The 12,769-nt window shown below is 35.9% G+C and overlaps 1 protein-coding gene across 2 annotated transcripts; it reads right to left on the bottom strand.

The window, feature by feature from the left end:
• Window positions 1-2,134: 2,134 nt before the first annotated feature.
• Window positions 2,135-12,769, bottom strand: LOC143891549 (hydroxyproline O-galactosyltransferase HPGT1-like). Of its 2 annotated transcripts, XM_077396035.1 has the most exons (12): window positions 12,354-12,768; window positions 12,049-12,112; window positions 11,350-11,399; window positions 11,053-11,246; window positions 8,254-8,317; window positions 8,084-8,159; window positions 7,534-7,657; window positions 5,764-5,851; window positions 5,604-5,654; window positions 4,889-4,960; window positions 4,177-4,289; window positions 2,135-2,585 (listed from the first exon to the last, which is right to left on the bottom strand). In XM_077396035.1, exons 1-12 carry the CDS (start codon window positions 12,464-12,466, stop codon window positions 2,563-2,565), a joined length of 1,032 nt encoding a protein of 343 aa, XP_077252150.1. In that variant the 5' UTR covers window positions 12,467-12,768; the 3' UTR covers window positions 2,135-2,562. The 2 variants fall into 2 exon arrangements, with proteins under 2 accessions (XP_077252150.1, XP_077252151.1); XM_077396036.1 differs by lacking the exon at window positions 11,350-11,399 and having other exon boundaries at window positions 12,354-12,769.

Here is a 12,769-nt window from a genome sequence, read left to right as displayed (position 1 = left end):
GATAGAATGAAGGGCATCCTTGCAAAAATCAGCTTCAAGGCCTCAAGGGCACCCCTTTTCGGTTCATTTCTCCAAAGTGAGGTGCCAAAAAAAGTGGAAACTGTGTTGACTCTCATAAATCAACCAATGAGGGTGCCATTGAAGCTGATTTTTGCAAGGTCGCCCTTCATTCGATCATACGGTCATTTGAGGATGATGTTCCTTTAAATTGGGAATTTCTTATAAAGGCATTTTGCGGCTGGGCTGGGCTCTGTTGCATGAGAGAGCAGGCACACATTCTCAATTTTCGGCAGATTTGGTCTTATTCATATAATTTCATCCGAGGTGAGCCACCCTCAAAATGGCTTTCTTCCATAGTCAACAACAAATCCCCTCTAAATTAATCATAACAATATCATTTCTCTCTAAATCATGGAAAGAAAAAATTTCCCTAGAAAAAAATGTGATAGAAATATTTTTCCTAGGCCACGGTCATGTTTGGCATCCATTGTCAAAGAAAAGAAGGGAGGGGGAGACTTAAACTTTAAAGATGGCACGAGTGAAAATATGGTCACGGAGAGCAGGAGAAAAAAGGGTCAATTTAAAATTGGTATTTTTTTTTTCCGTGTTTTTCAGGGCTTTTCATGCCTCCCTACACTCCCACATTTCGAAAGCCCCTGCTGTTGGATCAAATATCAAGGATGGGATGATGAGTACGTGTTTATAAGCCCATTCTTCATATAATTTCCCCCCGAACGGGCCTTTAAAGTGTTTGAATCTATTGCAAAGAGAATTATATAGAAAAATAATTTCCGTGAAAAATAAAATTCTAGGGGATCGCGTATAGGTTCGCAGTTAGTTTTCCCTGAAAAATTACGAAACTTTTCGATTTTGGAAAATAATTCAATAAAAAATGAGTTTACCAAACACAAAAAGTTTCTTTTCAAATAAAAAATAAAAAAAATCTTCAGAATAAAATTTCCTTAATCCAAACATCTCAAGAGAAATAAAGGGCAGAGAACAAAACTTTCCAGGTGATGTTTTGTGGCCACCGGTATGGCCGTCTTGGGTTGAATCTTGAATGACAGGATTTGTCGGGATACGGCGCAGGCAGGGCCCACTTTAAACGTTATGGTCTGTAACTTTCCAATGAACTCGGCTTGTTTTGGATAGGCTTCTTCAATTAATAATATTAATTATTAGAGCTCCCAATTGTATATACTTGTGTTGATTATTATACATACTAATTCCTCCATCTGACCACGTATCCTCCATTAGCCTTTGTTACGAAGATGCCATCGTCTAGAAACTACACTTATTAGGCATCCTTTCTATGAGAGGACTTCGGGGCGATTTACCTTGATTTTCTGTTTATTGCCGTGACTTTCACATAAAAACCCAAAAGATTCTAGACATTGATGATATGTAAAAGGGTTTTGTTAACAAGTGCCCTTGAAAACTTGTTAACAAGATTCTAGACATTGATGATATGGGCGGGGGCACTCCTTAAGGTCATTGAAAACTTAAATCTACCATAAATTTACACAAAATTTAAGAGTTTTAAATGATTTTTGAGTCTCTTTTTTCTCAAAGAATGTGTAGATTTGGGTTTTCAATGCACCTTAACGAGTGCCCCGGTCCAAAGTCTGGTACTTCAGAAAACCCAAAGGCTCTGTTTGGTTGCACGTAGTTGCCTTGTCGGGTAGTGGTGAATTAGAACTCACTTAGTCAATGGGTGTAATAGCATTGAAACGGTCTCCTCGTAAAGTAGTGGTAAAGAGTGTTTGGTTGTCAACTAAAGTAGTCTTGTAGTGAAGAATGTCATTACCAAAATAAGGAGTGTCTGGCGTCATTACGGAGTGCTAAATGGCAAGACTCTACTAGCGAAAAAATTTCAAGTTGTTTGATGGTGGGACAAAAGCAATGCCACATGGGCAGATACGAGAGACGAGGAAAGTAATCTCCTAATAGCTTAATCAAAACATGCAACCAAACATACCACGTAAACCCCAGAAATTGTGCAATCAAATCAACTCAAAAGGGAAAAAAGAGAAATTTAGATCTTTCTTCAAACATAGTTTCATTAACATCAAGCAACAAGAATTTCAAACGAGAACTATCATTTGATACTATATGTAGCACATGAATAAGATGCTTCGGCACAAAACAAGATTAGATTAGAAAAGAATCTGTTTTTCATTTTGTGGCTGTGTTAAAAAATAATCTAGCAAGTAAGGTGAGATCAGCCTGCAACATGGATCATGATACATTTCTCAGGATGAAGTCCCTTCTCTTGTATACCTTTTTGAATCCTAGATATAATTAATCACCTGCATTAGAAAAGAAAAATGTGTTGATATTCCGGTGATCTTGAGTAGACATCTGACTATCTCTGGTGGCAAGCGATGCCAAATCTTCAACACAGAGCCGCTAATAGGTTACCAGACATCAGCTTTGGATTAGAAGTATTCTTTCTGTGTGATCTTTAGTAGACATCCCAAGGGGCTGTAAAAAGAACCCATTGAACCTATCTGTACACATGGTCTGAGATTTTCTTGAGGGGTAAAAATCTTGCTTGGATCATCAAACAGCTGCACATATAGCACCTGAAATTCAGAGACAATCAATCAGATTCTTTCAGTTTGAACATTGTTTTCCCCATAATTTACAATATGGTTAAATGCAACATCAACAGGATCTGATGATATGCGAACTTCGAACATATAGACGATGTTTGGAACCTATGTCACAAATCAACTCAACTTAACTCAACTTAACTCAACTCAACAAAGCCTTTGTCCCATGAAGAAGGTAAAATGAATTCACTCGGCTCTAATCCTGGTTCTAGTCGGGTTATTCTACGTGGATCATTTTCTTCCATTCTATCCTATCCAGGGTCATGTTCCTAGCTATCAAACCTATGTCACAAATATCTCCAATATTTTCAAAATATTACGTTTTTATCGCGACATTTTGATAAAACGACAAAATTCAGAAATAATCTCGAGATTTTAAAAATATGGCGATATTTTCATTTTTATATTCTCACAGTATTTTTATTTTATATTTTTTCTTAAATCACACACACTAGTAAAAAACCTCGTGCAATGCATGGGCCGACAAAGTACTGTACGGACCACATCATACGTTGATCCAAACCGTCCATGTGATGGAACACAACATCAATAGGTTGTGTCCGTAAAATCATTTCCATAGGCTGATCCTAGCCCTCCAATCTATAGAGGTTTCCATAATATGTTGTTCCTCTTAAGGTGCCCGGAATTTGTCAATATTTTGACAGGTGTCCTGGTATTATGTAACATATGCACTCAATCCGTAATTTTGCAAAAACAAAAATGCCACCATGTTGACTTTGTCCACTTTTTTTTATTAAAAAAGCATAAAGGAGGGGTTAGGATTGAAATTATGCGGCTTTAATGGGTGCCTTTGTTAAAAAGCATAAAGGAGGGGGTAGGACTGAAAATATGTGGGTTGAATGGGTGCCTTTGTTAAAAAAAATTAAAAAAAAGTGATGTGTAATTCTATTACAATTTTGGGAGAAATTCAAATAATTCTCTTATTTTCTCTTCTGCTACACACACACAGTATAAACACCAAAAACATAAACAAAAAATTATATATCCCGAGATTTTCCCTTTCCGAGAACGATATTTGTTCACAGTTGGTCCAAACCTAACCTTTGACGAGGAATAGCTCCTGTGGATTTTATTGTGGTGATTTTGGTCTACAGACTTTTCGCAGGGGAGGGAATGTATTGTGTAAATTACATTGGTGGGACAACTTGTCCCCAAGGATGTAATTCTGGCTTCGCTTGGTTAATAAAATTTCTGTTACTTTTAAAAAAAAAAATGTTTGGCACCAATACGTTTCCTTTTTTGTTTCTTTCAAAAACTGAACAATGAGAAAAATTTGTAAAAAAGATTGGAGAACAGAAACATATCTCGGTAAGTAATAGAACTAGTGGTTTTAACTTTTAAGTGCCCTTTATAGAATATGTATACTTTGAAATTTTGATGAAAACATGGGGATTGAGGGTGAAGAGACCTGAACATCAGGTGATAGAAAAAAGTAGTTAGTGCCTTTTATAGAATATATATTATTGGAATTTTAATTAAAATTTTGACAGAATATCAAAAGTTAAGTTTCCAGGGTTTTGAAGATTGATGGTGCATAGACCTGAAGACTGAGATGAGCAGCAAAGTTTCTCTTCGTCAACATGCTTGACATCGAGCCCAATCAACCATGATCCAACGCTGACGTCATCATGAGCATACGTCCGAAGAATCGACCTGCCAAGTCAATATAAAAGAGACACAGTTATCTTTCTTCTTTATTTTCTTTGGCCCTTTTGGGTTTGAACCCATGGTCTCAAGGTTGAGAACCTGAGCACCAGCCAGGAAGTAACCCTAAAAAGGTACGGTTATTTGAATCCCAACTATCCAATGGTATGGAGTTGCCCCACTATCTTAATCCAACATGGAATCAAGGTTTTAAATTTCAGTTTCGGAATGCGTTTCGGTCCTCACTGAAACCGAAATTTCTGAAATTTTGTCGAAATCGATCGAAATTAAATAAGGCAATATTTTAGCCGTTAACAAATTTCGACGAAAGCCCCGAAATTTCGTGATAATATTAAATAATCAATAAACAATTGATATTTTGGAGATATTCCTTAAATTTTGGCCCGAAATTTCGGGGCAAACGAAATTTCGATCGAAATTTTGTAACGTTTCGACTTTACCCAATTTTGGTTTCGGTCTCTCCACCAAAACCCGAAATTTCGGATTTCGGTCGAAATTTAAAACCTTGCATGGAATGCAGGGAAGCAAGGAATTGCAAGGCTCAAAAGGAACTCACTTTTTTTTTTTTTGAATGGTAAGAAACTCACTTGTTTATAGAGATAAACTGTGCGAGAGCTCGTGATATGACAAACATTTCCCCCGAAGCATGACGGAAGTACCTGTTGGATATAGAAGCTTTTATTTTTTTTGGAGAAGATAAAAGGATGACAAAGAATGCAAACTTAAATGAGAGAGAGAGGGAGATTAAAATAAGTACTATTAGAAGTTTAGAACAAAAGAATAATTCTAGGTTAACAAATCACATGCAGATCCATTTTGGATAACTGCACTATTTCATATATATTTTTTCACAGTTTTATGCTGTATGGATGCATGTAAGTACATAAAATCTTTTTCTTTCTTTTTATTTTGAGGAAGCACATACATGCTTTTGAGCATGGGAATGTAATAAAGAATTCAAGACAGAATATAATAAAAATAAAAGCAAATGGTCCATACAAAATTAATATATTAATGGCATTGAAGAAAAAAATTCTAAAATAACCAAAGGTAGGAGCAACTGCCAATCTTTGATATGTGGCATTATGAATTAAACTCATCTTTCAGATGAATCATAAATGTATGCACCAAAGAATGTCTGATTCAACCAGCCGTCTACCAACTATTCATTTTGTTTTCAAAGTTTGAAATATGATTGTGAATTTTGAAGCTATGCATGCTAGAGATGAAATCTGACTGTTTTTTGCCAGTGTTTATCTTTGAAGTCCGGGTACAAGAAGGAGTAAATATAATATCACTCACGATTTCTTGTCGCCAAATTTCCACCATTCTGGCTCATACCATTTGTGACTCCTGTACTACCAATGGAAAGTTAGTGACTATAAAATAGATTTAGTTAAAACATCCTACCTATCATATTCTAGAAAATGTATCATTGAATCAAAATCTTGACTAAACTCACGGTTCAGAGAAAACTTCGCCTGATTTCATACAACCAATATACACACGAGGCTTATCCCAATGAGTTGAAAGCATGGCTCCAAGGGCATCTGTGGAATAAATATAACATAAGCTATGCTGGTACAGTTTGCATTCTGTCACAATTGCTTATTCTACTGAAATCACCAAGCCAGCATAAGCATTTTTGTTAATGCCAGCTTTAATTCAGTATTATTCCTATCATGAAAAGCCCATCTAAACAAATCTACACTTCTCTACAATACGTAACTAAGGCTTCGTGACATGTTCAGATAGTAGCCTAGGAGACCAGAATGCCAGAATTGAACACAAGACCTTAGACAAGGTCCATGGACCCTAACCAGAATGCCTAAACATACACTTTTACTAACAATTTTGAGATATAGCATCATGTAGACATTCATAAATAGAAATATAGCAAATATACTTCCTTTTGATCATGGTTTGCAAGCTTGTGAATTGGACAAGATTAGATCAAATATCAACTACAACTATAACATGCATATAAGCCTTCAACATTTTACTGAGCCAACCTAAAAAAGTGATTGGATATCAAAAGAAGAAAACTTCATTTACAGTTTATTAAAGGGATCTGATCTTGCAGAGCTTGATTGGACAGATATGCCCTTCTATTTTAAGCATCTCTCATTGGTTGTTGACAGCCTGTTGGGAATTAATAGCAAACAAGCGAAGTTAAAAACTTAAAATTAAGAGGATGGTGTACTAAAAACAAGGGGTCTCAAATATTAGTCTCTATTAGAAACAGCATGTTATTCTTCTTATTTATTATTATTATTATTATTATTTTGAAATGGCATGTATAAGAAACAGCATCTAAATTATGATAAATATGTTTAAGTTTCAATCAAATTTCAGTTTAAAATAGAATGATTATTGTTTAGGAAAGAGAAAGAAATAGAAACATAGACTGATTATTCTTTTGGAAAAAGAAAGAAATAAAAAATGATATCAAATAATGTACTAGACCAACATTACCAAATTGCCAATAATTCTAATTCACCAAATTGTACAAAAGTTCATCCAAGTGAGGCCAGTTCTAGTTTTTTTCATACGCAACCTTGTAAAACAAGATTTTTTTTCCCAGGTTTGATCTGATATGAGTCACTTCAGGTGATTTTTGAGTCTATAGCAGAGTTTGAGAACCATGGCCCAGATAAACACACAAGTTAAAAAGAAATGCCTGGTATATAAATAAAGAAGATACAGCATAAAAGACTGAAGGGTAATTTAAAAACCAGTCCCTGTGGCTGTGTCAACAAGTGTCACAAATGTACCATGAAACACATTTTTTCTATAAGAAGTCCACATTAGAGATTTGACATGAAGCATCCACTAGGGGCACGTTTGGCTACCATGAATTTTTTTCATGATAAACTACTGTTTCCACGTGGTGAGAGAAGGGGTAGGGTGGGTGCAGTGGCTAAAAATCAGGAAACTAGCATCTCCAAGTTGTGAGAAGTTGCTAAAAATCAGGAAACAAAAAACTTTCCTCAAAATAGGATGGACTTTTCCTGATTTTTAGCTACTTTTCACCCTCAACTTGATCGCGCCCTCTCAAATCTCTCCTTCTCCCACCTGCTCCATCTGCCTCTTACCACTAGGAGACACTAATTTATCATGAAAAAAAAAATCCTGGCAGCCAGACACGGTCTAGATTTCTAACTAGAATTCCCATTACTCCATCACTAGATTCGACTGTCACAAATTCTATACTAAATGGAGGGATACTTACTTATATTAACATAGACATCATCATTAACCTTGGCATAGAACTCAGCATCCCATGTATCTGCAGCATGACCAAAGAACAATTTTGTCTTCTTTGGAAGCACTTCAGATTCCTCAACATGATCATTCTGTAAGAGAATAGAGAAAATATTATAACCTGTGATGGAGAGATGAATAAATGGGAATATGCATTTTTCAATCATATAGGGTTAGCCTCTGAATCATTTGCTTGCATCTGATACAAGTTACAACATCCAATATTTTGGTTCATCCAACAACTATCAATAACAGAATTTGTTGGGTACCATTATTTCTTACATAAATGGACAAAAGGAAACAGCGGCCTAGCATGTTTGGATTAGCCGATTAGGGCTACAAGTGATTTTGTTTGATACTCCTATAATCAATATTTTTAACAAAAATTCTTAAGTATAGATGACTAAAATTGGAGAGAGTTTGATGCATCCAATAGTATAAAGTTCCTGAAGATATGTGCCATTATAAAAAAATCATAAACATGATTCAAATGTATCTCAAAGAGCAGCTGAACCTACAAGAATAATGAAGTCATTGGTCTGCCTATTTTCATTATCAATAGCCTTGTCCTCCTGACTGTCTCCCTGATTCGCACTGCACGTCCATGTTGAATGCCTAGTTAAAACTAAATCTCCAAACATGTAATATATCTCTTGTAAGCGTTAATAGTGGAAAAAAAAAGTGAAACCTTCTTCCTATGACAAATCGAACAATGATGCCTTTATCTTCTTTCAATTTTTGCAGTGCAGAACCTGCATGGATTAAAGTAAAATATCTTTTAGTCTTAGCCCTTATGAAAAAGAAATAATTCTTGTAGCCACAGAAGTCATTTCAAAACACAGATATAACACATTGTGGAGTATTGAAACAAAGTGCCTCAACTCTACATACAAAAGTTCACATCTTTTCTTTTCTTTTTCTGAATGGCAATGATTTATTAGAATATGAGTAATCATAAATTTTACAAAAAGTCAAGTTTTCTAGCATGGATACAGCAATTGACAGAGAATAATAAATTAATCAATTCATTGATGACTACTGGGAACTAGGGCTGCAAATGAACCGAGCCGGCTCATGAACATGTTTGGGTTCGGCTCGTTAAAAGCTTGGCTCGGGCTCGTTCGTTTACCAAACGAGCTGAACCCGAGCCCAAAAATTAGGCTCGCCAAATAAATGAGCCGAACTTGAGCTTTGTATAGTTCGGCTCGGAAAAGCTCACGAGCTTTTTAGGCTTGGTTCATAAACGAGCCGAGCCGAGCTTTAAAGCTTGGATTCTGTTTGTTTTTTATATATAAAATAAAAGAATGTGGGTTGTTTATCACAATTGAAAGTTTGGCCGAGTGATTAAGGCATTGGATTTAGAGGGGGCTTGGGTTCAAATCCCACAAAATGTATGTTTTTATCATTCTTGTCTCCTTGAGACAAGCCGAGCTTAAGCTCGGTTTGTTCCACTTAACGAGCCGAGCTGAGCCCGAGCTGAGCTTTCTCGAATATTTCACGAGCTGAGCCGAGCCGAGCCGAGCCGAGCTTTTTCGAAAACTAAACGAGCCGAGCCGAACGCGAGCCTTCATAAAAACTAAACGAGCTGAGCCCGAACACCCCAAAGCTCGGCTCGGCTCGGTTCATTTGCAGCCCTACTGGGAACAAGGATTCGACTAGTTAATAAAAAAGAATTAAGGATTGCATCATTTGCTATAATTATTCACACCAACGAGTGCGCAACACTACTATTTGCATTTCATGTGTCTCAGAGGGTAGTGACACAAGCCACAAGGCACATGCACCAAGACCAAGACCCATTACTTAATCCTTTAAAGTTATTTTATATCCTATTGGCCACTACGATGGCCCACTACTTATTCCTCTTTACCCTCTCTCGCATCCCTTTCCTCTTACCCATAATTATCGATTTCATTTTGTTTCAGCCAAAACGGCCGAAACATTTCATTTTGCCTGGAAATCCAGAACGGATTCCGTTCCATTTCGTCCGACGTTTCGTCATGTTTCAGCCCGTATACTGGATTTCGTCCTATTTCGGAGGAAACACGTTTACCTTTTTTCTCTTCTCCTTGTCTCACATCTTCTTAGTTCTCTTCTTTTCTTCTTGCCTCTTCTTAGAATTGGGTATTTACAAGCAGATCCGTTTAAGTAAATGTCCATTTCCTTAAGATTTACATGTAAATAGGGGGATACCCCCCATCATGATTTATTAAAAATAGTTTGAAACCTAATTCTAATAAGATAAAAAGTCAACTTTTCGGTTCTATTACAAAACTCGATCTTTTTCAGTCAATTCGGGCTAGGTCAAAATCTTAGCTTCCAAACAATGGGGTATTTTTCCAATTTTAAAAATTCATAAATTCTATAATGTCCACACATTATAATATCCCAAAAGTCCGGTAAAAATATCTTATAAATTAGTCTCTAAATTTTTTTCATCTATTCAGGTCAACACAGGCATTTCAGTTGACAATGACTTTCCTTTAAGTAAATGTTGGATCTTTATAGCCTAGATGTGTTATGATGGATTCAGTTGTAGAGGATGACACTATTGTTCGAATTTTTAACAATTTTTTTATTGTTTGGATTTTTAAAAAATTTTAACTATCAAAAAAAAAAAAAAAAACACTCCAGTTGTAGCGTCTTTTATGAAACGGAATGTCGAATCTAAAATACCTTCACTTGATGTTAAGACATGGTGAATAAAAGAAAAAAAGAAGTTTTTTTTTCTTTATCTTTATTTTGGTTTGTATTCTAACGACTTTGGTCTCCGGGGTTTATTGACTCCTTTTTTCGCTTGTTAAATTTTTTGTGGCCGTACAACAAAAAAAGAAAAGAAAAAAGAATTCTTGTTTCCTAATCGCTACAATATTTCATTAATTAAAACCCCAATCGCATTTGATGAAGTGAAAATGGCATCACATATTCCCGATAAAATAGACAACTTGCAATGTAACATCTAAATTGTCCCTAACAGCAACTCTAGGCTTCCTCCCCCATTACAGGGTTTTGCACTTTCTTTTTACCTCTTTTCTCCTTCCTTATTTTTTTGTTTTCAGGTATTGCATGGATTGCTTGTAGACCATCTCAGTCCTGGGGGTTTCCCCTGCTCTTTTTCTTTAATAATATTCTTGCCTTCTCTCAACAAAAAAATCCCTGACAAAGAGAAACACCGTCGAAAGAGCTAAGTAGCATATTAAAGTACACGAAGTGTTATATAAGATATATATTTCCAATGTTTCCATGCCCAAAAATCGCAATATCAATGTGCAGCCTATTCAATCATTATAACTAAGGTTACGATAAGAAAACTAAAATCTTGATACCTTGCAACCAAGAACACACGAACCAATGCCTCAGCATTTCAAGAAGAAAACAGCCAACTCTCTACATTTCAACATTACTAAGATAGTTGTTGCATAGAATTTGGCAAGCTTGATGTGATGGCAAATAAAGGAAGAAACTCACAAAGAGGAGGGTATTCTACCAGTTGGCAGCCATGACTTTCGGATTGCATCTCTATTGTTCTTGCGGCCAAACTCTGTAATGATTCCTATCACAGCCAGCAACTTTTTTCTAGGATGAGTCCCATTGCCCTCTGACAAGTACTTTCCAGCAAAACCTTCGTGTCTAGCCGCTGCCAGCTGCATCTCGAGGGTCGATAATTTCTTTTGCTGATCCCTAATAACAAATAAACTCGCTATGGTCAAAACCTTCAACATAATAAAAACAATGCACATAAAACTGAAGCAACCAACAGAGACAATTGCAACACTCAACTTACTTGCAAGCTATGATTTTCAGTGTGTCATCAACTGATATAGCTGACTGCCCCTGGAAATAGGAAATCTCTTGTAAATTTAATTATCAGGGGAGCTTTATTAAGGCAGGGATTGTTGAATGCAAAATACCAATGATAGCAATAAAAATAGGGAAATGATATCAGCACAGCCATGTTTTGATATTTTCACTACCTCATCTTGTCTTTTAGTATTTAAAGAGCTGTCAAAGGTTATTACAGTTCCCAAAAAGCTATCACAATTCACAAGCCAATTAAAAAAGAAAAAACAGGCTGGGTTTGTGCAATTATTAAAACATGGTTGTGCTGATATCATTCCCCGAAATATTAAAAAAAAAACCCACATTCCTTACACCAAAAAATATTATCAATAACTGAATACCATGTTAATAACCTTTTTATAAAGATAAGAAGAGGTTGTGTCAATGGTTATTACAGTTCCCAAAAAGCTCTCTCAAGCCAATTAAAAAAGAAAAGACAAGCTGGGTTTGTGCAATTATTAAAACATGGTTGTGCTTATATCATTTCGCCAAAAATATTATTAAAAAAAAAAAAAAAAATCCCACATTCCATCTACCACAAAATAGTATCAATAACTGAAAGTCATGTATATAACTTTAAAAACATAACAAGAGGTTGTGAAATAAATTATTACAAAAAAAAAAAAAAAAAGCAAAAAATTACCTGACCAGTTTTCCTATCAAGCTCTTTAATGAGGTAAACCCTGCTTTCTGCATCCTGCCAAAGGCTGATCTCAAAATAAGGGGAAAAAAACGCAAATTAAATCCAGAAGCTCCCATCAAATGAAGAAAATACTTTGCATTCATAAAAACGACTAGCACCATAAGGGGGATTGGATTAAACATGAAGAAATTCATGGCATTCAAGAAATTTCACCACGGATCTATAAAAAAAACCCTAGAAAGATAATCAGAAAAATCAGAGTAGAGAAAGAAGGGGAAATGAAATGCAGAGAAGAGAAATCTCACCGCCCTACAACATAAATAGAAGCCATTGTTGCCATCATTGCGAGCATCATAGAAGAAATCCGAGATCGGTAGACTAAACCAGATAGCCTTTGATTCGATCCCCGGCTCTGCATTTTTTTCCCGTCGAGAAGTAAGAAATAAAAAACAGAGAAAATCTTCAGAGCATTAATTCCCAAAAAAGTTCATAAGAAAGCTTGGATTTCAGAACCAGATGTAGCGAGATTAGGAGGCCCGAGAGAAAGCAGAAGAAAAATAAAGATGAGAGAGCGAGAGCGAGAGAGAGAGAGAGAGAGAGAGAGAGAGAGAGAGAGGAAAATGAAATGACGTTCTAACCGAAGTCGTAGGTTAAATAAATGTATGAGAGGGGAGAACTGAAGTGTTTCTTGGTTTTAAAATCTTTCGGGTACTCTTTCCCT

Source organism: Tasmannia lanceolata, unplaced genomic scaffold (assembly GCF_043159265.1).
Source record: "Tasmannia lanceolata isolate RefF3 unplaced genomic scaffold, GAP_Taslan_0.1 ptg000015l, whole genome shotgun sequence".
Classification (NCBI taxonomy): domain Eukaryota; kingdom Viridiplantae; phylum Streptophyta; class Magnoliopsida; order Canellales; family Winteraceae; genus Tasmannia; species Tasmannia lanceolata.
This window is presented reverse-complemented; position numbering and strand designations above follow the sequence as displayed.